A 24,939-nucleotide genomic window follows, 5' to 3' on the forward strand; every position below is an offset into this window, starting at 1 on the left:
TCTGGAGGATATATTTATACACATATTACACCTCCACATCTCCATATGTACTTTAGTTATGACTCAACTCCTAAACCATAAGCCATGCAACAGCATGCTAGAACACTGCCTCAGGCGAACAGAGGTGGGTGTTTATGTTATTTCAGAACACAGGCAGCATGACTGCTGCACCTATATTGAGTATATAGCATTACTGTGTGAAGAAAGATGCGTTTGTACTCTCAGAGTCTAAAGAAGCCCTAAAGGCAGCTGGCTGCCATAAAGACTATAATACAGGGAGCCTGATTCATCCTAAAGCTTCAAAAAAGGCTTTCTCTAGTTTCCCTCTCCTGTTTCAGTAAATGAATTAACTTGTGAAGAAGCTTTTCCCTCATGACTCCAAAAGTCAATTGGGAAAAATTGGACAAGGCCCGAAAATAGGCACAGTGACAAAAATTAACCGACGCAATGTCCATTGCTTGGCAAGAAAACTTTGTGCTGCCTGCTAAATAATAGCTGTACACAGTCCACTGCTAAAGGTAAGTGGCTACATGCCTCAATAGAGGGTCCAGGATCGGACCAGCTCTCACCAATCAAAGCTAGCCTGCACTATTTAAATCCAGCCTAGACCTCTTGGAGGAGAGGTGTATTCTGGCTGCAGAAGGTGCTGGGATTGGCTGGGGAAGAACAGCTAGCTTGCAAGAAGAGTCAATATGGTGCAACAAGGCAGAGAGCAGGCTCCAAAGTTCTCTGATACAGCAATGGATGCCTTGGCAGGAGGTGGACAGGAGGAGTGAGGCCCTCTATCCTCAGAGGCCAGGTGACCCACCAGACAGACACTGAGAAGGCAGTGGGATCAGATAGCCATTGCTCTCAATGCCAGGAGTATACCTACAGTCCGAGGACCTGGTTGCAGTGCTGCAAGAATTAAGTTCAATGTCCCCACAAGTGGTCCAGGTCAGTGAATGCACATTCATATATAGGTCCTCACATATTAACCATTAGCCTGACACAATTCACCACCCTCCTCTGTCACTCACCCACCAACAATCTCTATCAATCACAACTTATACATCACAACAACTCCAGAAGGCATTTGACAAGGTCCCTTATAAGAAACTGCTAATTCGAGTTGAAGTTAAAGGAATTGAAAGCAAATTATTGACCTGGTTAGGAAATTGATTGAGTGGCCGGAAGCAGACTGTAGGGAAAATGAGCAGGTATTCTAATTAACAGGATGTGATGAATGGTGGCCCGTGAGGATTTGTATTGGAGCCTTAACTATTCATTATATTCATTAACAATTTAGATGATGCAATAGAAAGCCATATATCCAAATCTGCCAACAGAGCAGAGATAGGCGACATTGTAAGCAGTGTAGGTAGAGGCATAAATTATAAAGAGACTTTAACAGATGAAGTGAATGGGCAGAATTGTGGCAGATGGATTTCAATGCAGGCAAAGTCATTGAGGTCATTGGCATTGAACGTAAAAAAGAATAAAAGGGTGTTTTCTAAATGATAAAAGCTAGAGACAGTTGTGGGTCAAAGAGATGAAAGAAAAATACTGGAAATCTGAAACAAAAACAGAAAATACAGGAAATACTCCAACAGATCTGACAGCATCTGCAGAAAGAGAAACAGAGTTAATGTTTCAGGTCAATGGGCTTCCATCAGAACAAAGGCCATCAACCTGAAAGGGTAATTCACTTTCTTTCCCACAAGTGCTGCCAGATCTGCTGAGTGTTTCCAGCATTTTGTGTTTTATTTCAGAGGTCCAAAGAGACCTGGGGGTATAGGTACATAGACCATTAAAATGCCAAGAATTTGTATTTGTCATGTATTTGTATAGCACCTTTAGCATAACCTAATGATCTAAGGCACTTCACAGGAGCATTATAAAGCAAAATTGAACACCAATCCACATAAGACTATATTGGGTCAGATGACCAAAGGCTTGGTCAAGGAGATAGGTTTTAAGGTACGTCTTAAAAGAGGAAAGAGAAGTAGAGGAGGTAGAGTGATACAAGGAGGGAATTTCAGAGCTTAGGGCAAAGACAGCTGAAGGTACACTCCAATGGTGGAGCGATTAAAATTGGGCCTGCTCATGATGTCATAATTAGAGGAGTGCATCCATCAGAGGGTTGTGGGGCCAGAGGAGAAAACAGCGTTAGGTCGTGGAGGGATTTGAAAACAAGGATAAGAATTTTAAAATGGATGCAAAGATTGACCAGGAGCCAATGTAAGTCAGCAAGCACGGGGGTGTTGGATAAAAAGGAGTTGATGTGAGTAAGGACACAGGCAGCAGAGTTTTGGATTACTTCAAATTTATGGAAGGTAAAACATGGGAGGCTAGCCAGGCATGTGTTGGAATAATCAGGTTTGGAAGTAACAAAAGCATGGAGGTTTTCAGCAACAGATGAGCTGAGATAGAGGCAGAGTCTGTTATGGAGGTGAAAATAGATGGTCTTAGTGATGGTGTAGATATGCATTCAGATGCTCATCTTGGGGTGAAATATGATACCAAAGTTGCCAATTGGATGGCTCAACCTGAGAATGTTGCCATGGCAAGACACAGTCGGTAGATAGAAAATTAAGTTTGTAGCAGGGATTGGAGATAATGAAGATAATTGAAGATAATGACCCGGTGTCATCAACATATATGTATAAAACACTATATTAAAATATATTATAAAACTAATGCTGTTCCCTCAGATGTTGTTTTGGGCCAGTATGTAGATGTAAATTAGAAGGGGCCCAAGTCCACTGCCTCAGGCAAGCAAAGAACAGATCCTTAGGGGACACCAGAGGTAACTGCATGGGGACAGGAAGAGAAGGCATTGCAAGTGATTCTCTGGCTATGATTAGATAAATAAGAATGGAACCAGGTGAGAGCAGTTCCACCCAGCTAGACATAGGCTGCAAGCAGTTCGAAAAGGATGGAGAGTGATAATTTACCTTTGTCACAGCCATATAGTATGTAATTTGTGACTTTAGTACAGATGCCATTTTGGTACTAAAATGGCACCTGTAGCACCAAAACTATAGGGGCTAAGGGTCTCTGCCTTTAGATTATGATGCAATTTCAAACTTATTCTATGAACACTGTGACTTCCAATTTGTGCCATGACTCCACACATGGTCGATGTATGTTCTATTACAACTACTTCTTGCATTTCCTCCATATGCAACATATGAAAGGACAATGCCCATAACCTATTGTAAGACTACCAGCTTGCTTCCCCTACATCTTGCACTCATTGGCACTGAATGTTCTTAGTCCAATAAGTTAGCTGCTGTTTCACAGAACCCGAGTGCCATAAAGCATCTTTATAGCTTGCTTCCCCAAAACAATTATGCACCCCATTCCTACAAAATTTGTAACAGGCTGCAATATATGTTTAATCAATAGAAACTATCCTCCTTCTGATCTTTCCAGAAACCTAATAATATACCCAGACATTTGGTGGTGTCAAAGCTGTTTCACATATAGTTTATAGAGCAATGGGTTTAACATTTCAGCATTGGATTTTGTTTGTAATGAGTGAAGTCATAATTGCATCAATTCACTGATTTGAGTTGCAAATGGATTCAGCCACGGTGATATGACTTTAGTATAAACAGAAACATTATTTTCATATGCGATTGTCTAACCGAAGAATCAAAACATTTCCTGGAACATTTAGCAACGTCCCCTTTAAGCTGAATTGATTAAGGATACCACTGAACATTTGAATTCTGTTTACTGGAAAACTGCTTATTTTCATATCGTGCGCAGCAGTGTTTCCAAATTAAACTGAGCCCTTTCTTATTTTTGGAAGGCCATTAACCTTGAACCTAAATCAGAGCTCTTCCGTTCTGAGGCATCATGCAGATGCGTGCCATTGGATGCTGAATTACTCTCCAGGGTAGTTTCTATCAGCACCCTTATCCTTCTTCCCTATCTACCAGATCCTACCAGATCCTTCCCATCCCAACGGCTGAGGTTGGCTGCAACATCACATAAGTTAGTGATGTCATGGAAATCTGTTGTCAGTTGGCACGTTGAAGGCAAGGTTAAAATGGAGAGGTGTCACTCTTAGCGAAGGGACAGATAAACATTCGAGCTGCATCAGGTTCATCCCAGGTAAGAACAGTGCAGTTTCTAAATAAGTTGGGTGCAAGGCAAGAGAAGATTTTGTAAGGGTTGATTGTGTCAATTCCACAATCTGCTTTAACTGGTTTAGTTATTGCCAAAAATGCTTCCTGTTGCCTGAACAATGAAACATCATTGATTCTAGTTTTGAGATTGTATAAGATTTTGCGAATTTCAATGCTTTTCAAAGGTAAACATTTATACTGTAACATCTTACATGCCTTCAAAATACTTCGTGCAGACGTTGGAAGCATGCAACAGTATCTGGAGCTCTGCGGATTTTGCAGTACATTTAAAATGTTATCTAAATTTGTATGATCCTTAAATCAATACTTTAAACCTTGGGATCACCACAGTTATTGCTTCCACCAAGTGCCTCAAGGGTAGAGGAGGGATTTTCCATAATGCATAGCCTGAAACCCTTAATCTGCAGAATTCCTTGCTCTTGTCTATTTGCTTTGTGTGTTAATAATATAAACTGCATTCTAGCACCGTTAGGGTTTCAAAGGGGCTCAATTTTCAGCTGATTTTTCCCTTTATTCATCTGTGTCTATTTTTTTTACTTTAGCCAGCTCTACATGTTAGAATTCTACAGTCTCAGCCATTCCCTGTTACCTTGCCCAAATGGACATTCATCACATGTCGTAAAGAGTGAAGGTGGGATTTTTGGTCTGGACTGGAAAATCCTGACTTGAGTGTTGGCATTCTGTACCATCAATACTATTGAGGGCTGAGCCTGAATGCTCAACTATTGGACCACAGGTACTTCCAGCAGAAGGCAATTGATACCCATCAGTGTCAATGTCTTGTTAATTACATTATTAAAACATAATGGCAATCACATTATTAAGGTTTAATGGTAATTACATTGTTAAACAGGTTATGGGTATGTGTACATCCAAAAATGGGTATGGTGGGGGTAATCCCCTTCATTAGTTCTTTTTGATATTTTGTTAATTTGTTAATTTGTCTCCTTTTGGTTAATTGATATATTCAAAAGAGTATAAATGGGGACTCCCTTTAAGGGACCAGCCTCCTTAAATTTGGTAATTTGCTCCTTTGTTAACTTGTTAGTTTGCTCTTTGTGCTAATTGGTTGTTTTTTTTAATACTAAAAGAATATAAATGGGGATAGCGAGGACACTGGGGGTGTGTAGTTTTGATTGTGAACTAAGTCAATAAACTCTCTTCAGCATAGAAAGCAGTGTGTCTTAGTTATAACTTCAAAAACCGGTGTGGATCCTATTAACAATCAGTAACAGGAACCTTGGTGGGTTCCTCTCCTCCTTAACTCAAGGGCAATAATACCAAGAACATCATCTCAACTGCTACCTCAGTTCAAATAAGCTAAATCAACCCAAATCGGCATTCAAACCTGGGATCTTCCAAGTCTATGTGGCTCCGTAGTGTAGCAGATTGCAATTTGACCTGCTAAAACATGAACAAGTCCTCTGGAACTTTTTCCAGTTGCATGTTAGTTAGTATCTGGTTCAATGAAATCTAAGATTTGAAGCTGACTGAAACTGGATTTAAGGATAAAACTTGGTTTCTTGAAAAGTTAATAACAAAGACATAAGGGAAAGTAACTTCAAAAGAAAAACAAACACCTGTAAAGTGGAAGGCAAAAGTTAACCTAAACGAATTTAGAAATTGGGGATTTTCAAATTGATTCAAGTGCTCAGCCATTGCCTTAGGCTTAAATTAACTGCCTGCACCTATTCCCATGTAGATGTTATTTAACTGTGCAATATTAATTTTGTTCCTATGAATTGTGAGAACACATTTTAAATTAGTTCTATTTTACAATGGATGGTACAAATAGGTTCTGACTAAAGCAGAACAGTAACTTATGGTATACACATTGGATCATAAGAAACAAAATAATATAATCACAAACCAACCAATTAAGTAATACAAAAACAAAATATTTCAGATAATGGAAATCTGAAATGAAAACAGAAGATGCTAGAAACACTGAGAAAGCCAGGCAGAATTTGTAGAGACAGAAACAGAGTTATCGTTTCAGGTCGATGGCCTTTCATCAATGATCTAATATACTCAGAATACTCTGTAAAACCTGAGATATTAATAAATAGACATTAAAATGTGTAATAGGCTTTTCTGCTCCTGATCCAAAAGAAAACTATTTCTCTTAAGCAAAAAAGAGAGTCCTTCATTAAGAATAAATTTGCTCACTATATAATGCACGTGCTTCAAAGCATTGCTTCCCACAACAAACCTATTTTAACTTGTTGTGGGTGTAGAAGTTATTATCGGTTTATGTTACATGTTGGACATTTGAACATCAGCTTTTTTTAATTCATTCATAGGATGTGGGCATTGCTCACTAGGCCAGCATTTATTGCCCTTAATTGCCCTTAAGAATTTTATATTACTGGAGCTGACATGAGATTCTGAAGTGTATATGAATACAATTTGATTCTGGTCTCTAAATGCCCTAGTCTGGAGATTACACTGAGATATAATGGGGCATCTTATGTTGTCAAAATGTTGCTCATCCTTAATTCTGGGTAAATGGTGCAAACTTGAGTGTCCACTGTAGTGAATTTCAGCTTTAGCTCAATTGGTATCATTCTTACCTCTGGGTTGTAAGATGTTCAAGTCCTGTGCAAAAACCAAGGCTGACAGTGCAGTGTTAAAGGAGTTTTTGCATTGTTGGAGATGCCATCTTTCAGATGGAAAGTCAAAACAAGGCCCTGTCTGCATGCGCAGATGGATTTAGAAGATCCCATAGCATGATTTTAAAAAGAGCAGAGGAGTGCCCTCATCAATATTTATCCCTCAGTCTGTATTATTCTGTGGCCATTATCACAATGATATTTCTGGGAGTTTGCTGTGCGCAAATTGGCTGCTGTGTTTCCCTCATTACAACAGTGACTGCACCTCAAAAGTATTTCATTGACTGTAAAGCACCTTAAGGCATGCAATGGTTGTTAGAAGTGTTAGTGAAATGCAATCTCTTTTTACAGACAAGGGACAGATATCCAGTTAAATACAAATATCCAAAAGATGCAGTCCGAATTGCGAGGCTCTGCTGTCAGCTTTGCAAAAACAGTATCACACTGGCTCTCGATTGACATGCATTGAACATCACTGTATTTGTGCAGCTGAAAGGAACTAAACTATAGAGATAGTAATTATAAGCATAAGCACCTTTGTAATGGCATGATGATTGTTAATAACTGCCAAATATCCTCTCCAGCACCAAAAATTAACTACTATAATTATGGAATCTCATTCCTTCAGGTTGTGAAATGTTTTAGGAGTTTATAAAAATATTAAATGATATATTTTTTCTTACATTTTCTTTCTCTCTCTTAATTCATTCTTTCTTTTTCTTTCTTTATTTCTCTTTCTGTACCTGGTTAGGCATTGCAAGCTGCCATTCCAATTTATAATTCCTTCTCAGCCCTTGTGCTGTTTATTTCATAACCCTGAAATCCTGTTGGTTAAGGAGATACCCTTTTGTTTGCCCTATTTCCTTCACTGCAACGTTATCAGCTCATACTTTCAGTAACTTTGTGCGCAAATATTTTTGGAACTGAAGGATGCAGGGGCAAACCTAACTAACGGCAGACACTACAGAGAAATCTGACCCATTATTGCAGAAACAATTAACTTGCTCATATCTCTTTACTTACTCGGCTATTTTAAAGGGGACCTGAATTGATTTATTTCAAATGGATTAACACTTCATTAAATTGGCCTAGAGAAGAATTCCATGTTATTAAATGACACCTCAGTATAATATCCAGGCTCACCATTGTGCTTCATCCTTATTCTCAATGCTGGTCCTAATATTTCTGTAACCGAACGGATTTATCATATATCACTAAAAATAGTGAAACACTCAAAATTGCAATTTGTGATTCTACTGACTATAACAAAATGTTATCAAAAGTTATTACAGTGTAAAAATGAAAACACATTTTCCAGCCATTACTGGGAGCATTTTCAAAATTTCGGCCAGATCAAATCTTTATGTTGATACCGCCATTCTTTATTTAAAATTAAACTAATTGCAAGTTTACTGTTTAATACACTTTCAGAGAATATTGACAAGGTTTGGTGTTATCATTTGCTCATTTTGTAGGTCTACCCTTACGTTGTCATCACTTGTATTAGAATGTCGTGTAGATTGGTCAGTTCTGATTTCATATACCTTAGTGCCAATTTAACGAGTTGAGAAGTTTACTATACAAATATCTACAAAGCTGCATGGATATTTCATTGAGCCTGTTTCTCTAGGTTCTCTGTTACTGGTACACGTACGAACATATGTAGAAACATACGAATTAGAACAGGAGTAGGCCATTTGGCCCCTCGAGCCAGCTCCGCCATTCAATAAGATCATGGCTGATCTGTTTGTGGCCTCAACTCCACATTCATGCCTAGCCCCCAGTAATCTTTGACTCCCTTGTTAGTCAGGAATCTACCTACCTCTGCCTTAGAAATATTTAATGACTCTAATTCCACTGTTCTCTCACGGCCCTCTGAGAAAAAGAAAATTCTCATCATCTCTATCTTAATTTTAAACTGTGTCCCCTAGTCCTAGTCTTTCCCACACAGGGAAATGTCCTTTCAACATCCATTCTGTCAAGTGCCCTCAGGATCATATGTTTTGATAAAATCACCTCACAATCTTCTAAACTCCAATGGATTCAGGCCCAGCCAGCTCAAACATTCCTCATAAGATACACTCCCATCCCTGGTATCAGTCCCGTGAACCTTCTCTGAATTGCTTCTAACGCAGTTATATCCTTTCTTAAATAAGGAGACCAAAGCCATACACAGTAGTCCAGACATGGTCTCACCAATGCTTTATCCAATTGTAGCCAAACAAGCCTACTTTTACAAAAACAAAAAAACTGCGGATGCTGGAAATCCAAAACAAAAACAGAATTACCTGGAAAAACTCAGCAGGTCTGGCAGCATCGGCGGAGAAGAAAAGAGTTGACGTTTCGAGTCCTCATGAAGGGTCATGAGGACTCGAAACGTCAACTCTTTTCTTCTCCACCGATGCCGCCAGACCTGCTGAGTTTTTCCAAGCCTACTTTTATATTCCATTTCCCTTTCAAAAGGTGAGAACATTCCATTTGCCTTCCTAATCGCTTAATGTACCAACATATTAACTTTTTGTGATTCATGTACCAGGATACCCAAATCCCCCTGTACCTCAGAGTTCTGCAATCTCTCTCCATTTAAATAATATGCTGGTTTCCTATTCTTCCTGCCAAAGTGGTTAAGTTAGCTCTGAAGAAGAGTCATACAGACACGAAACATTAACTCAGTTTCTCTCCCCACAGAGGCTGCCGGACCTGCTGAGTTTTTCCAGCATTTTCTGTTTTTGTTGGACAAGTTCACATTTTCCCACATTACATTCCATCTGCAAATGTTTTGCCCACTCACTTAACCTATCCATTTCCCTCTGCACACTCCTCATGTCCTCAACCTTCACAACTTACTTTCTTACTTGTCTTTGTGTCATCAGCAAATTTAGCACACTTTTTTGGTCCTTTTATCCAAGTCATTGATATAAATTGTAAATAGCTGAGGCCCCAGCACTGATCCCTGTGACACTCCACTCATTACATCTTGCCAACCTGAAAATGACCCATTTATGCCTACTCTCTGTTTCCTTTTAGCAAACCAATCCTCTATCCATGCTAATATGTTACCGCCTACACCAGAGCCTTTATTTTGTGCAGAAATTTTTGATGTGGCACCTTGTCAAATGCCTTCTGAAAATCTAAACACAGCACATCCAGAGATTCCCTTTTATCCATGTTGTTTGTTACTTCCTTCACGAACTCCAATAAATTAGCCATGATTTCCCTTTCACAAAACCATGTTGACTTTGCCTGATTGCATTGAGATTTTCTAAGTGCCTCGCTATAACTTCCTGAATAAATGATTCCAGCATTTTCCCTGTGACGGATGAGTATTCTGAAATATCTTCTTAAATACCTGCCACTGCACCTCTACTGACATATCCCTTAAACTAATTTCCCAGTTCACTTTAGCCAGCTCTGTCTTCATGCCCTCATAATTGCCCTTATTTAAGTTTAAAACACTAGTTTCCTTCACTTTCCTTCAAACTGAACGTGAAATTCAAGCATATTATGGTCACTGCTACTTAAGGGTGCCTTTACTATGAGGTAACTAATGAATCCTGTCTTATTGTGCATTACCAGATCTAGTATAGCCTTCTCTCTAGTTGCTGCTAAAACATACTGCTCCAAGAAACTGCCCCTAAAACACTCTATAAACTCATCATCCAGGCTACCTTTGCCAATCTGATTTGTCTAATCCATATGTAGATTAAAATCACCCATGATTGTTGCCTTACCTTTCTCACAAGCGCCCAGTACTTCTTCCTGTATAAACTGTCCTACAGTGCGGTTACTGTTAGGGGACCTATAAACCACTCCCACAAGTGACTTCTTACATTTACTATTTCTCACCTCTACCCAAATGATTCTACATCTTGATCTCCGGAACTAAGGCCATCTCTCCCGACTGTACCAATGTCATCCTTAATTAAGAGAGCCAGCCCTCTACCTTTTCCTAGCTTCCTGTCCTTTCTAAATGTCATGTACCCCTGAATGATCAGATGCTAGTCTTTGTCATCTTGCAACCATGTCTCTTTTATGTCTATCAGATCATACCTATTTATGCTGTCAATTCACTTGTTTTGTTACAAACACTATGTGCATTCAGATACAGAACCTGTAGTTTTGTCTTTTTACTACTTTTTGTAACCCTAGCCTTTTCTGTCAATATTCTCTTAGGTTTGTAAACTCTGTCCCTTCCTGTCACACTCTGATTTCTTGCCTGGTCTTCTCTACTTAATTTATCACATCTTCCCAAACTCGATCTCTTGTCCCAACTATTTAGTTTAAAACTCTCTCTACCGCCCTACTTATATTACTCACCAGCACACTGATCCCAGCAGGGTTCAAGACCACCTCAACAGCACAGTTCCCACGTTCCTCAGGACTGGTACCAGCATCCCAAGAGTTGAAACCCATTTCTCCCATGCCAATCTTTGAGCAATGCATTTAATTTTCTGCTCTTATTTGCTGTATGCCAATTTGCCCATGGCTCAGGTAATAACTCAGAGTTCATTACCTTTCAGGATCTGTTTTTTAATTTAACCCCGAGCTGCTCACATTCCCTCAGCAGAGCCACTTTCCTAGCTCTACCCATGTCCTTGGTATGAAAAGAGCATCAGCCTTTCATTAATTAAAATCCAACATAAAATCCAATAGTCATTTCACATAACTATAGCAATTCTGGCCACTTGCACATCTTTGATTTTCATTGTTCCATCATTGGATACTGCGCTTTCAGCTGCCTACACTGTAAGGTCTGGAATTCCTTCTCTAAACCTCTCCCTCCAGTAAGCCACTCCTTCAAACATACCACTTTGACCAAGTTTTTGGTTATCCATCTTAATATCTCTTTATGTGGCACAATGTCAAACTTTATTTGAGTAAGTTCCTCTGAAGACCCTTTGGATGTTTACTACACTAAAGATGCTGTATAAATGCAATATGTTGTTATTGAAGGCACTATATAATTGCAAGCTGTTGGTGTTGTGAAGAATAGCATGCGACAAGAAACCTGCTTACTTTGGTTACTAATGGAAAAAACACATCAGGATTTTAGAAGTGTGCAACTTCCATGAATGGTGATTCATGTATGATGCCGTTGACTGTCTGGCACTGATTATGATAAAAAGTCAAGAGAGTCAGGGGTTTTAGAGTAATCAAGTGCAAAGACCATTTGGATTTATCCAGCTTTAACCTTTTCAGTCAAAATTGCGACTCCCTGCTCAAGCTAAAATATAGCAAGATTAATAATGCTGTAAATTAATTTGCCATAGGATTTGATAATTTCTCCAAAATATATTTTATTAATTTTATATGTGTCTGTTTTAAAAGTTATAAAGGTTGTTTAGTTGAAAAAAGTTTCATTAGACTTGCATGACTGACATTTCACTGACTCTTCCCACCTCCTGAAATAAATTAGCACCAACAGGGAAATGTCTTCCGAAGCAATACCCACAGGGTAATAGCAAAAAACTGCGGATGCTGGAAATCCAAAACAAAAACAATACCTGTTTACTGTGTTCCTCTCCGCAGATGCTGTCAGACCCACATGGTAATATTGTCTTGAGTACAGGACCATTTGTTCTTATGTTTGTATTCCCTCATGTGTCAGACAACTGTGAACTATTAAAGAACACACTCACTAGTACCAGTGGTGCAGCTGGAATTGAAATAATGCAGGGCTGCTGTTTATAAGGTCAGAAGAACATAAGAAACAGGAGCAAGAGTAGGCTATTCGGCCCCTCAAGCCATTCCATAATATCAAGGCTGATCTGACTGTGGCCATAACTCCATTTTCCTGCCTGCCCCTCATAACTCTTGACTCCCTGGTAGATTAAAATCTATCTAACTCAGGCTTGAGTATATTCAATGACACAGCATCTACTGCTCTCTGGGATAGAGATTAACGGCCTTCTTGAGAGAAGAAATTCTTCCTCACCTCTGTCTTAAAAGGGAGACCCCTTATTCTGAACAAGTGCCTCCTCAATTTAGCTGCCCCCACAAGCAGAAACATCCTCTCAGCATCTACCCTGTCAATCCCCCTTGAATCTTATATATTTCAATAAGATCACCTCTCATTTTTCTAAACTCCAATGCATATAAGCCCAACCTGCTCAACCTTTCCTCATAAGACAACCCTTCATCCAGGGAATCAACCTAGTGAACCTTCTCTGAACTGCCTCCAATGCAAGTATATCCTCCCTAAATAATGAAAACCTGTATACATTAGTTTGGTTGTGGTCTCACCATCGCCCTCTACAGTCATAGCAAGACTTCCTTACTTTATCATTCTGTCCTCTTGCAATAAAATACATTTCACTTTCCTTCCTAATTACTTATTGCTAATATATATTTATTATATATATTATATAAATATTATTTATATTATTATTATATTATATATTATATATAATAAATTATATTATAAATAATAAATAAATATATAAATATAAATAAATACAAATATTATATATTATAAATAATATATATAAAATAATATATCTGCCTGCTAACTTATTGTGATTCATATATCTAGATTGCTTTGTACCACAGCATTCTGTAGTCTCTCTCCATTTAAATAATATTCTGTTTTTCTATTCTTCCCACCATCTGCCAAATTTCAGCCCATCCACTTAACCTCTCTACATCTCTTTGCAGATTCTTTGAGTCCTCCTTACAACTTGCTTTCCTACCTATTTTTACATCATCAGTGAATTTGGTTACAATACATTATGTCCCTTTGTCCAAGTCATTAATATAATTTGTAAATAGCTGAGATCTCCGCACAGTCCCTATGGCTCTCCACTAATTTTAGATTAGGTGAAGTAGTGTGAGAACATTAATACTGGCATTGGCCAGTTGGGCTGAATGGCCTGTTTCTTTGCTGTAAATTCTATATAATCATTTATTAGTTACATTTTAAAAAGTCTTATATCTGGTATCAGCAAGCCAGGCAGTTATTGCTGCGTAAATGTGCTGAAATTCCTATAATCAAAGTCTACTTCCTTCAGGCACATTTTGAAAACACCATTTCACTTCCAATAAGTTGATTTAATATTTCATTTGACAACTTCAGAGTTAAGGGTTTGAAGACTAAATGAATTGGACTTCTTCACCAAGAGAAACCTACCAGTTCAGGAGCCAGGAGACGGTCAAGATGCCAATAAAGTGAGTTAACATTTATGTTTTCTTTAGATGACGGTTTTTTCTCCACAAAACACAGCTTGAGAAATGAATGACTTTATTTTTCCATAGAATAATCTGTGTATAAATTATAGGAACCAGATACACCAATAATCTGTAACCAGTACAAGAAATACATTGGTCAAGATCTATCACTTTATATTGCATTTACTCCAAAGGAAAATGCTGGAAAGCTAACAATGCTAAGGGATTGTCACTCTTTCCATAGGCCAACACCTGAAGAGGCAATTCTATGGTCTGAGTCTATGGATAAGCTGCTGTCTCACAAAGGTAAAGTCACATTAACTGTACGGTACAGTTGTAGTGAATATGTTTTATTCTCTACACTTTGTTCTGTTATGTTGGTTGCTGAAGAGCATTTTCCTGCTGTATAGAGGGTAGCCTTCTTCCAACTCTTCCTCCCACCGTTCCACCTGAAGCTGAAAATCTGAAATAAGAACCTGAAACTTTAACTCTCTCCATAGATGCTGCCAGACCTGCAGTACTTCCAGCATTTTCTGTTTTCCCATCCTTGGTTGTGTTACAGCCAGCCATGTTTTCGAGGGTCTGCTAAATGATCGCTCCTTTCCCTTAGTTGGTCGGGCCACCTTCAGGAGCTTCCTCAGGAACGAGTTCAGTGAAGAGAACATTGACTTCTGGCTGGCCTGTGAGGACTACAAGAAAATCAAGACTCCTACAAAACTGGCTTCTGAGGCCAAGAAGATTTACACTCAATTTATTAAAGTTGAGGCCCCTAAAGAGGTATGGAATTTTTTTGCTTTTGTTTTAAAAGTAAATTGACTTTATGATTATAGCTATCATTGAAATGAAAACTGGAAGCTCTCTAGCAAAATGTTTTAAAATCTCGATTTTTATATTCAAACATCTTCATCCTGCTCCATCCTATTGAGATAATAATCCATGATAAAACGAATTGTCATTTGGGAGGAGGGGCTAATAAATGAATTTGTTAAAGGCAAATCATGAAAAACTAACTAAATTGAGTTCTTTGTTGAAGTAGCAGGAGAGTTATTGACAGTAGACAGATTGATGTGCACCTGAATTTTCAATAGGCGTTTGATAAAATACCACATAATAGACTTGCTAGCAAAGTTGACTTCCATGGGATTAAAGGGACAGTGGTAGCACAGATCCAAAATTGGCTAAGAGATAGAAAGCAAAAAAGGGTGATGATTAATTGTTTTTCAGACTGGACAGTAATGGTGTTCACCTGGGGCCAGTATTAGGACGGTTACACTTTTTTGCTCTTTAGAACAAGTGACATGATTTCTAAATAAAATTAATCCACTTTTGCGATCATGCAATAGGACTCTGAAATTTCAATCATTCAAAATCACATCTTTCATGGGCTACTACATCCTTTTCCTCTCCTGCATGGGTCATTCAGGCAGAATCCCAGATTCTCGGTGGTACTACGTTAGTTTCCAGGTGCAGGTTACAAGTATAGACTCGATGATTCAGGCTAAGCCCCTGTCAGAGAAGAGTATTTAGTGCTGGCTCCAATCGTTACTGGCTGCTGGGGTGTTAATGTACAAACATACCAACATACAAAATAGGAACAGCAGTAGGCCATTTGGCCCCTCAAGCCTGCTCCGCCATTCAGTAAGATCATGGCTGATCTGCTTGTGTTTCGAATTCCACATTCCCATCTACCCCCGATAACCTTTGATTCCCTTGTCTAACAAGAATCTATCTACTTCTGCCTTAAAAAATATTTAATGACACCACTTCCACTGCCTTCTGAGGCAGAGAGTTCCAAAGTTACGCAACCCTCTGAGAGAAAACATTTCTCCTCTTTTCTGCCCTAAAAAGGTGACCCATAATTTTAAAACAGTGCCCCCTAATTCTTTACATGTCTGCCTTGTAAAGACCATTCAGGACCTTATATCCTTCAATCAAGTCACCTCTGATTCTTCCAAACTCCAGTGGAAACAAGCCCAGCCTGTCCAACCTTTCCTTGTAAGACAACCCAATCATTCCAGGTATCAATCCAGTAAACCTCATCTCAACCGTCTTCTATGCATTTACATCCTTCCTTAAATAAGAAGACCAAAACTGCACAGAGTATTCAATATGTGGCCTCACCAATGTCCTGTATAATTACTTACTTTTATGTTCAATTCCTCTTGTAGTAAAGGATAGCTTTCCATTAACCTTCTTGATTACATGCTGTACTTGCAAACTAACTTTTTGTGACTCATGTACTAGAACATCTAGGCCAGAATCTTACTTTGATCGGGCAGTCGCACTCCCCACCCGAACGCACTTGAAATTGCCCAAAATGATGTCGGGCATGTGTCCTGACCTCATCACGCCCATGAGCAGTGTTGAGGTCAGCAGGCACACGCGGGAATCAGAGCCGTGCCTGCCAACAATTAAAGGGACAATTAAGGCCATTAAAAACCCGATTGTCCATGATTTTACATTGTCTGTGCGATTTCGCATTCATCACATGGGCAAAATGGGTAGATGGGCAGCCCAATTTTAACAAAACCTCATTCAAGGGCAGGATGAAATGTCAGGGGTGAAATATAATTTACAAAAACACCTGGGGACTGATTTTTTTGAGTTCTGCTGTCAGGTGCTTGAATGTGTTGTGTAGACGCAGTCTGATGCATTTTTTTCCAGTCAATTAATATGTACAGGTCTGTGGCTCCCTGAAGCAGCTCCGCAGCAACTGTCTGCACTCACCCGCACCCTCACCTTTATTGGTGCCCACCCTCTTCCCGCCCTCCTCAGCAGCGCTGAAATGTTCTCAGCGCGTGTTTCACATTGGCTGGCCGGCCAGCATGAAATTGTGTTCAGGGGCCGATCGCAAGCAGGAACGCATTTCACAAATGCTTCCGGATCCACTGACTTGGCACGCAAGGCAAGTGTAAAATTCAGGTCCTCTCGCCTTGGAATTCTGCAGTTGTCCTCCGCTTAAGTAATATTCTGCGTTTTTATCCTTCCTGTCAGAGTGAACAACTTTCCCACATTATATTCCATCAGCCAGATTTTTACCTACTCACTCAACTTATCTATATCCATTTGCAAACTCCTGACATCCTCTTCATAACATAATTTCCTAGCTATCTTTGTGTTGCCTGCAAATTTAGCTGCCATACCTTCGCTCCCCTCATCTGAGTCATTGAAATAAATTGTAAGAAGTTGAGGTCCCAGCACAAACCCCTGTGGGACTCCACTCATCACATCCTTCCAATCAGAAAAAGACTCATTTATGCATACTCTCTGTTTTCTGCCAGCCAGCCAGCCAATCTCCTATCCATGCTAATATGTTACCTCTACACCATGAGCTTTTACTTTCCACAGTAACCTTTTATGTGGTACCTTGTCAAATGTCTTTTGGAAATCCTAGTACAGCACGTCTACACGTTCCCCTTTATCTACAGCACATGTTACTCCTTCAAACATCTCTAATAAATTGGTTAAACATGATTTCCCTTTTGAAAAACTATGTTGACTCTTCCCAATTAGCTTGTGTTTTTCTAAGTGCCCAGCTATAACCTATTTAATGGTCAATTCTAACACCATCCCATTACAGACGTCCAGCTAATTGGCCTATAGTTTCCTGTTTTCTGCCTCCCTCCCTGCTTAAATAGAGGGGTTATATTTGCTACTTTCCAGTCTGATGGAACCTTTCCAAAATCTAGGAAAGTTTGGAAAATTAACACCAACATATCTATTACTTCATTAGTCACCTCTTCTAAGACCCTAAGGTGAAGTCCATCTGGATCTGGAGATTGTCAGCCCGCAGCTCCATCAGTTTGCTCAGTACTGCTTCCCTAATGATTGTAATGTCATTTTATTATCACTATTATGACTGGAATGTTTTCTTTGTATCCTCTATAGTGAAGACAGAAGCAAAATATTTGTTCATTTCATCCACCATTTTCTTATTATCTACCAATAACTCTCCATCCGCACTCTCTAGAGGACCAGTAGGAGGATGAATGTGGCCCAAGTGAAGGAAGAATGCAAACAGCATTACTGTAATGGCCCCGATGCTGGCCCCAGCGGTGGTACTGATAGGTATGGGCAGCTCAGCTGCCAAGGCCAATTCCGGAAGCCCCAATACAATTCACAGCATGTCAGACAATTGGCTGCTTGATAAACAAGAAAACAATAAAGCCAAAGGCCCAGATGTGATAGTCACCAAACAAATTAAAAGTTTAGAAAACTTCAGAATAAACAAATTGACTCTCAACTCTAACGATGTTTACGACACGAGAAATTTCCCAGAAGGCTTAAGTCAATCAATATTTATTACGCTCCCCAAAATGCCCGGACCAATTGAATGTAAACTCCGTCACACTATCAATCTGATGAATAGGACCAAGAGCAAGATAAAGCCCGAAATTTCAGCTCTTCAATGTGGTTTTGTAGAAGATAGAGAAACAAGAAATGCTATGTTTACAATACATACACTATCAGAGAGAGCCATAGAGATGCAAAAAGATATACTCATGTGTTTTATCTATTATAGTAAGGCATTTGATGCAAACTGAAACATGGGACAGAATTCTCCGGTCGGCGAGCGGGGTGGGGGGCTGGGGCCCGCTTGCTGACACTTAAAATGATGCCCGGTGACATCGGGCAGATGTCCCGACATCACTACGGGTCATTTAGATTTTCAGTTCGGCAGGCATGCAGCCAACCCGGCTGTACACCCGCCAAACTGTCAAAGGTCTATTAAGGCCATTTAAATAGTAATTAATTCAATTAGATGAGCTGCCTGTCCAACCTTAAGGTTGGCGGACAGGCGAAGAGCCTGAGCGGCCAATGTATTTTTCAGGAAACCTCATCCATGGGTGGGATGAAGTTTCATGATGTGTCTGAAAAGTCAATAAAAATCTTAAAAATAATTCTTTCACATGTTCCAGCTCATGTGTCATTGTTACACGAGGGGACATGCTTTATTTCCCTTTATTTAAATTTACACATGACAAGCTGATCTCCCTGAGGCACCTCCGTGCCTTAATTGGACTGCCCACATAAAATGGCGGCGCGTCCCCAATTTGGGGCACCGATCAGGTTCGACCCCCCCCCACCCGCCCCCACACAACCCCATCGACAGGGGTAAAATTCAGCTAATGAAGAACTGATGAGCATGTTAGAATCTCTTGACTTTGATGGAAAAGATTCAAGAGTGATATGAAATCTTTATTACAAACAAGCTGCAGCTGTAAAAGTTGAGCAGATCTAAGCAATTTTGCGAAGATTAAAAGAGGCATCAAACAGGGGTGTCTGGGGTTTTCTCCCCATATTTATTCGATTCGTACAGTGAAAATATTCTGGGAGAGATTGAAGACCTTCCTGGATTATATTATTAAGGTTGTAACCTCCAACTAGTAAGATATGCCGATAACACTATTCTCACTGGTGACTCTGAAGAGAAACTGCAAAAGATTTTGGACAGAATAGTGAGTGAAAATTAGAAGAAAGGGTGCTCGGCCGTAATAGACTGTAAGGAAACAAAATATCTAGTAGTGTCCAAAAAGGAAATCACACCAGAATGTAAGATCACAGTGAAGAATGAAAAGATCAAACAGGTAGACAAACTTTATTTTCCCAGGGAGTATGTTAATGTCGGACAGAAAGTCCAATCAAGAAATAAGACGAAGGATTAGAATAGCCAAAGATGCATTTCAAAAAATGAATAAGATTATGATCAACTCAAAATTAGCCATGAAAACAAAGCTGGGAATCCTGGAATTTTGACATATGGAAGCATATGTTGGACGATCACTGAAGCAATACAGAGAAGAATTGAGGCTGCAGAGTTATGGTTTTTGAGGCGAATAATGAAGATATCTTGGACAAGTCATACTACGAATGAAGAGGTGCTAGCAAAATCTGAAACTAAGAGAACTCTGCTGACCAGGGTCAGGAAACAACGTTGGAATTTCTTTGGCATGAATAAAAACTCATGATTTAGAAAGTCTGAAGCTGATAGGAAATATTGATGGTAAAGAGATCAAAGTAGACAAAGAACAATCTTTTTAAAGGGCCTCGCATGTTGGATAAATGTACCACCAACAAAGATGATCCACATCTCCAGAGCAAGATTAACAAGAAAGTCCATTGTTGCCAAAGCCCTCTTAGGGCATGATACCTGACGATAGGGAGAAATGTCAGGGCTCCAATCCCTTTAAGGATAGACATCCTGCCTCAAAGAGCTGCTGGTCAGTCTGAGGGCCAGTAGCTCTTCTGTCCCAGCTGTGCCTCTGTAAGCGGTGGCCATTGCTGGGACAGCAACCAATTGGGACCAGCCTCAATGGAGGAGGCCCCGGAATGAAAGTTAAAGCGTCAGGCTCACCAGGGCTAGTCAGGCAAAGCCCCAGCAAGTTTGGAGGTTGATGGTAGTTACTGAGGACAGGCAGTTGTTTCAGTCATGAGTGGCCTTTGGCACCATGCTGGGCCTCCATGAGCCACAGAGTGCCTGATCAGGCCAGCCCTGCCTAAGCCCACAAGCTTTTACTGGGCCCCAACCCATGTGGTGACATGCCTCCATCCTTCCCCTGCTGCTGGGAGAATACTGAAGGGCCTCAATTGGCCTAATCCTCAACCTTCCTCGCCCGTCAGTGTATTACAGGTAGTTGGGAAGATGACAGGCACTCCACTCCCAACCTTCCACCATGACTCTGCGGCCCCCTCATTCTACCCACCCACTCACTCACCCACCCACTCACGCACAACCCCATTCTCTCAGCGAGTGTCAGGGTCAGAGACAGGGGTTGCAGCAGAGTGCCTCCTGTTTTCTGACCCACTCTCCCTGGGAGTACAGTTCCCTGAGGGGACCACAGCATCACAGAATCACCCCTCATCCCTCTGATATATGTGACCAGGAACAAAGGGGAGTTTGCATTCCAACACTTCAGGTTAGGACAAAGAAAGCTTAGGATTGAAATTGGCCAGAGTGCAACCACAGCAAATTGTTCAGCTTTTGTAGATGAAAACATAGAGACATGATTAAAAATTTTAATTACCCAGATCTTTAAGTAATGAGGGAATTTTTGGGTTACATTTAAATCTGCCAAGTTTTATTGACAGCCAGATTTTGATTTGCAGCTTGTAGGTGTTTGGCTCCAATCCAGCTGTGGACGTATTGGCAGGGAGAAGATGAGGGCACAAGGAAGAACTAAATGAAAAAGAGATATTTGGTCCATGGAGGCTCTCACAGCCATGTCAATTGCCTATGTATCCACCCTACCCACATAATAATCAGCAGGCAGGGTCAGTTGTAACTTTAATACATTCATCAATTAGGTTGCCAGCTGTTGTTGGATGCAGTCGTAGAGGTTTCATCACATAAACTCTCGTCTGCAATGCCCCAAGCAGTTAAACAGCCAATTTACTTTATTCTTCTCCAATATTTTATGTGGGAGATGGTGATGTAGTGGTAATGTCACTGGACTAGTAATCCAGAGACCCAGACTAATGTTCTAGGGGCACTGGTTCAAATCCCACCAGGATTTGGCAGCTGGTGGAATTTGAATTCAATGAATAAGTCTGGAATATAAAGCTAGTCTCTGGAATGGTGACAGTGAAACTATCCTTGATTGTTGTAAAAACCCATCTTGTTCACTAATGTCCATTAGGGAAGGAAACCTACTGTCCTTACCTGGTCTGGCATGTGTGTGACTCCACACCCACAGCAATGTAGAAGACTCTGAAGAAGTTCTGCAGCTGTGAGGAAGAGTCATATTGGACTTGAAACATTAACTTTGTTTCTCTCTCCACAGATGCTGTCAGACCTGCTGCATTTTCTGTTTTTATTTTTATTTCAGATTTCCGTAGCATTTTGCTTTGACCTGTCCTCTGAAGTAGCTGAACAAGCCACTCAGTTCAAGGGCAACATATGCTGACCTCACATCCCATGACAGAATAAATACATTTTAAAAAATTTTGATGAGGCATATACGGAAATGAATAAACAGAGAGTACACAATTTGGTCCATAACAACACTGGAGTCGGTGCTACAGAAGACAAAGGCCCTCCTAGTGGGGCAAACTGCATTGCCAGTTGCTTCCTGCACAGCCCACATATTGCCCCATGCTGGGGAGGACGTTCACACAGGTAATCTTCGCATGCACCCGAAACCTCTGAGCTGGTGTTGTCATGTAACATTCAGCCCTACCAGCACATTTGGCAGCAAGTGTTGCTGCATCCTCATAGGAAGGGCTTCCTATTTACACAAAGGTTATAAGGGGTGTGTGGACTGCTGTTGCAGGGCCTCTGTATCTGCAGGACAACAGTGAGATGGAGCAGAGGCTGCAGGGAGGGGAAGCTCTGTGACATGCCCTCTGCCAAGTTGGAACCATACTCCTCCATGTTTCTTGACATGACAGGATGCTGTCTGGTAGCTGAGCCAATGTATGGAGTGTGGATCCTCATCATTTTTCTCTTGTCGCCACTCAATCAAGGTCCTCACCTGATTCCCTTTAGCTGAACTTGTCTGCAGCCTCACCCTTTGGTGATTTGGCACACAAACTATCCTACCCCCCTGACCAAGCTGCAGCCCATTTGTGCCCCGTGACTCCCCATGCGCAGAACACAGCCTTTAAGTTACATGGAGTGCCAGTATTTGGGTTGGTGCCTGTGAGGATCAGATCAAGTAACAGAGCATTCATCAGTGCTGTGACGTTGCTCTCTTTCCTCCCCCTGGGTGTGCTGTGGTTGAGCAGGCAGCAATTCCTGGGCATCTAGAAGCAGCAATTCAGAAAGGGAAAGGTTGGACATGAGGGAAGCTAGGTGAAGTGGAAAGCGGGATGTCCATGGTCACACCATTTGCAGCTCGCTCATCATGCTGGATGGCAGGATGAGGGTGAGCTGCGAGTTGAGATGGGGCACAAGGCAGGAAACATGCCTTCATTCTCAATTTCTCATTGATGGCAAATGTCATGGTCTCATGATATGAAGAACCATCTCCTCTGTAGGGTTCAGGAGTGTCCATGTCCCTCAACTTTGTTACTTATTTTAATATTTCCAATTTGTTGATATTTTAATCAAGATTGACTGCAACCAATATGGTGGGTATGTTGAGTTTAATCAGAGTTTAAAATGGGATATAACACACTGGCCAAACAGCAAAAACACGTGACTATGACAGGTAGTGAGTGTAATTCCAGATCAGGCGGAGGGGCTGGCTTTCGCAAACAAATCGTTCATTCTTCTTCTTTCACTTACCTTCTTGGTGCCTCAAATTTTCATGACTTCTCAAACTACTCAAGAGGATCAGCACGAATCCACCCTTAAGAATTTCTGCCCACTGCCTCCTGCACTTACATTATATCTTTTTTCAGGGATGAGCCTAGATGGATTATTGACAGGGCCTGATTGCCCTATATAGATTTACTTTATTTCAAATACCCACTAAAATGTCAAGTTCTTTTTCTAAACCATGGAGTAAAAGCCCACCATTAATGTCATTCACCTGCCATTAGCTTCTTGAGCCTTTGCACATACCTTCTGTCCTTGATCAGTCAGGTATGCCTCATCCTTTGCTTTCCTCTTCTCAAGCTGTTCTTCATGATCAGTTGCATCATCTCCAAAAACATTCCCTCTCCAGTTGCCAAGCTAACTCTCAGAGGTTTAACTTTTTTTTCTGTCCCATCACCATTTATTTATGCCCAAAGTTGTTCAGAAGACTTGCCCATGGGCTGTTTATAATGGTTATACGGTCTAAGTGGTCCAATTCCTTATCAGTCTATTGAATTATTGGGTTGTTCAATAAAGTAACTTCTATTCTACTTGGACACATTAATTAACTGATGTATTTCAGCAAGAATCTTAATAAAGCAATGTTAAATGAAAAGCCTAACAGCTTTGTAATATGGTTGTTTGTTTCAAGTGTCTGTTCAGTTGCTTTCTCATTATTGCAGAGACCTCATCTGACCATGGGCCCATTTGAGCTGTCATCGCTTAAGAATAATCACTTCATCAGCTTTATTTTTAGACAAGCAAAATTGAAGCAGTTTTCAGGAAAATGAAATTAACAGCATTAACTATTTCTTTACCAATTTCACTGACTGCTAACTATATGTTTTTTTCTAAGCATATTTCTCCTTTCCAACATCAGTTCTGCTCTGCTCCCTTCAATTGTGTGCCACCTTGTCCTGCAAGAGAGAGGGTAGAATGTTAGCGATTGTGCTACATTGTTTGGGTGACGTGCCTGCCTTAGCTGAATAGCTGGAGGTATGTGGAAGCAGCAGGAGCTGGGTATGAGTCCTGTTTCATTGAAATGCATTTGAAAGTGAGTTGGAGTATCTGGATGTCAGGTGTGAGTCCTGAGTGTTAGGGACTGGTGCTGGTGAGTGATGGCGGTGTGGTGCATTGAGAAACTGTTATAGCAAGGGCAGATGTATTATGATGATGGATTAATTGACCTTGAGACCATTAAATTTCGTGTGACATTATGACCAATTCCTTGGGATAACACATCGCATTTGACCTCCCTGGTCACCTTCTTCTAATTTCTTCTACTTGACCTTGAAGGAGGGTCATCCTTCAAGGCCTCCTGGATCCCTAAGGAACATGCCATCTCCATCACTAAGGCCTTTATCTATGACCTTTGAAACTTCTCTCTGCCCGATGTTCCATGCTCCTTGTTTAGAATTGCAGCAATAATGTTCAGCAGCACCTCCTGTAAATCAATGCAGCTTTCTCTTTAAGAGGGACAGACTGCCTTTAAGAAGAACAAGCTGGTGACACCATATGCTCGGTCTCTTGCTGAGTGCTCAGGTAGCCAGCAATATTGGCCTTGCTCGGATCAGTCCTAAAACCAGGTAAATGAGGTGGCAAATTTGTGTGTTGCCTACCTCCACTTCCACAGGCGCAACAGGTCATGAATCATTAGCCCCAAGGCCCAAATGTGACACAAACCAGATCTAGCCCAGTTTCTTTCCATACCACCTATGCTTTATCCTCCTGGATCATTCACATCAGTGTCTTGAAGATTAATCTTTAATTCCTGGAGATTCCAAGG

At 40.5% G+C, this 24,939-nt stretch overlaps 1 protein-coding gene across 1 annotated transcript in view; it reads left to right on the forward strand.

Moving 5' to 3' along the window:
* LOC121289361 (regulator of G-protein signaling 8-like) overlaps positions 1 to 24,939 on the forward strand; it is a 47,827-nt gene that overhangs the window by 22,477 nt on the left and 411 nt on the right. The window contains exons 4-5 of the mRNA XM_041208732.1: positions 14,026 to 14,221; positions 14,526 to 14,692. Of these exons, the coding sequence (XP_041064666.1) occupies positions 14,026 to 14,221; positions 14,526 to 14,692 (363 nt within the window). The remainder of the gene's footprint in view (positions 1 to 14,025; positions 14,222 to 14,525; positions 14,693 to 24,939) is intronic.

The sequence above is a fragment of the Carcharodon carcharias genome, chromosome 16 (genome assembly GCF_017639515.1).
Source record: "Carcharodon carcharias isolate sCarCar2 chromosome 16, sCarCar2.pri, whole genome shotgun sequence".
NCBI classification, from domain to species: domain Eukaryota; kingdom Metazoa; phylum Chordata; class Chondrichthyes; order Lamniformes; family Lamnidae; genus Carcharodon; species Carcharodon carcharias.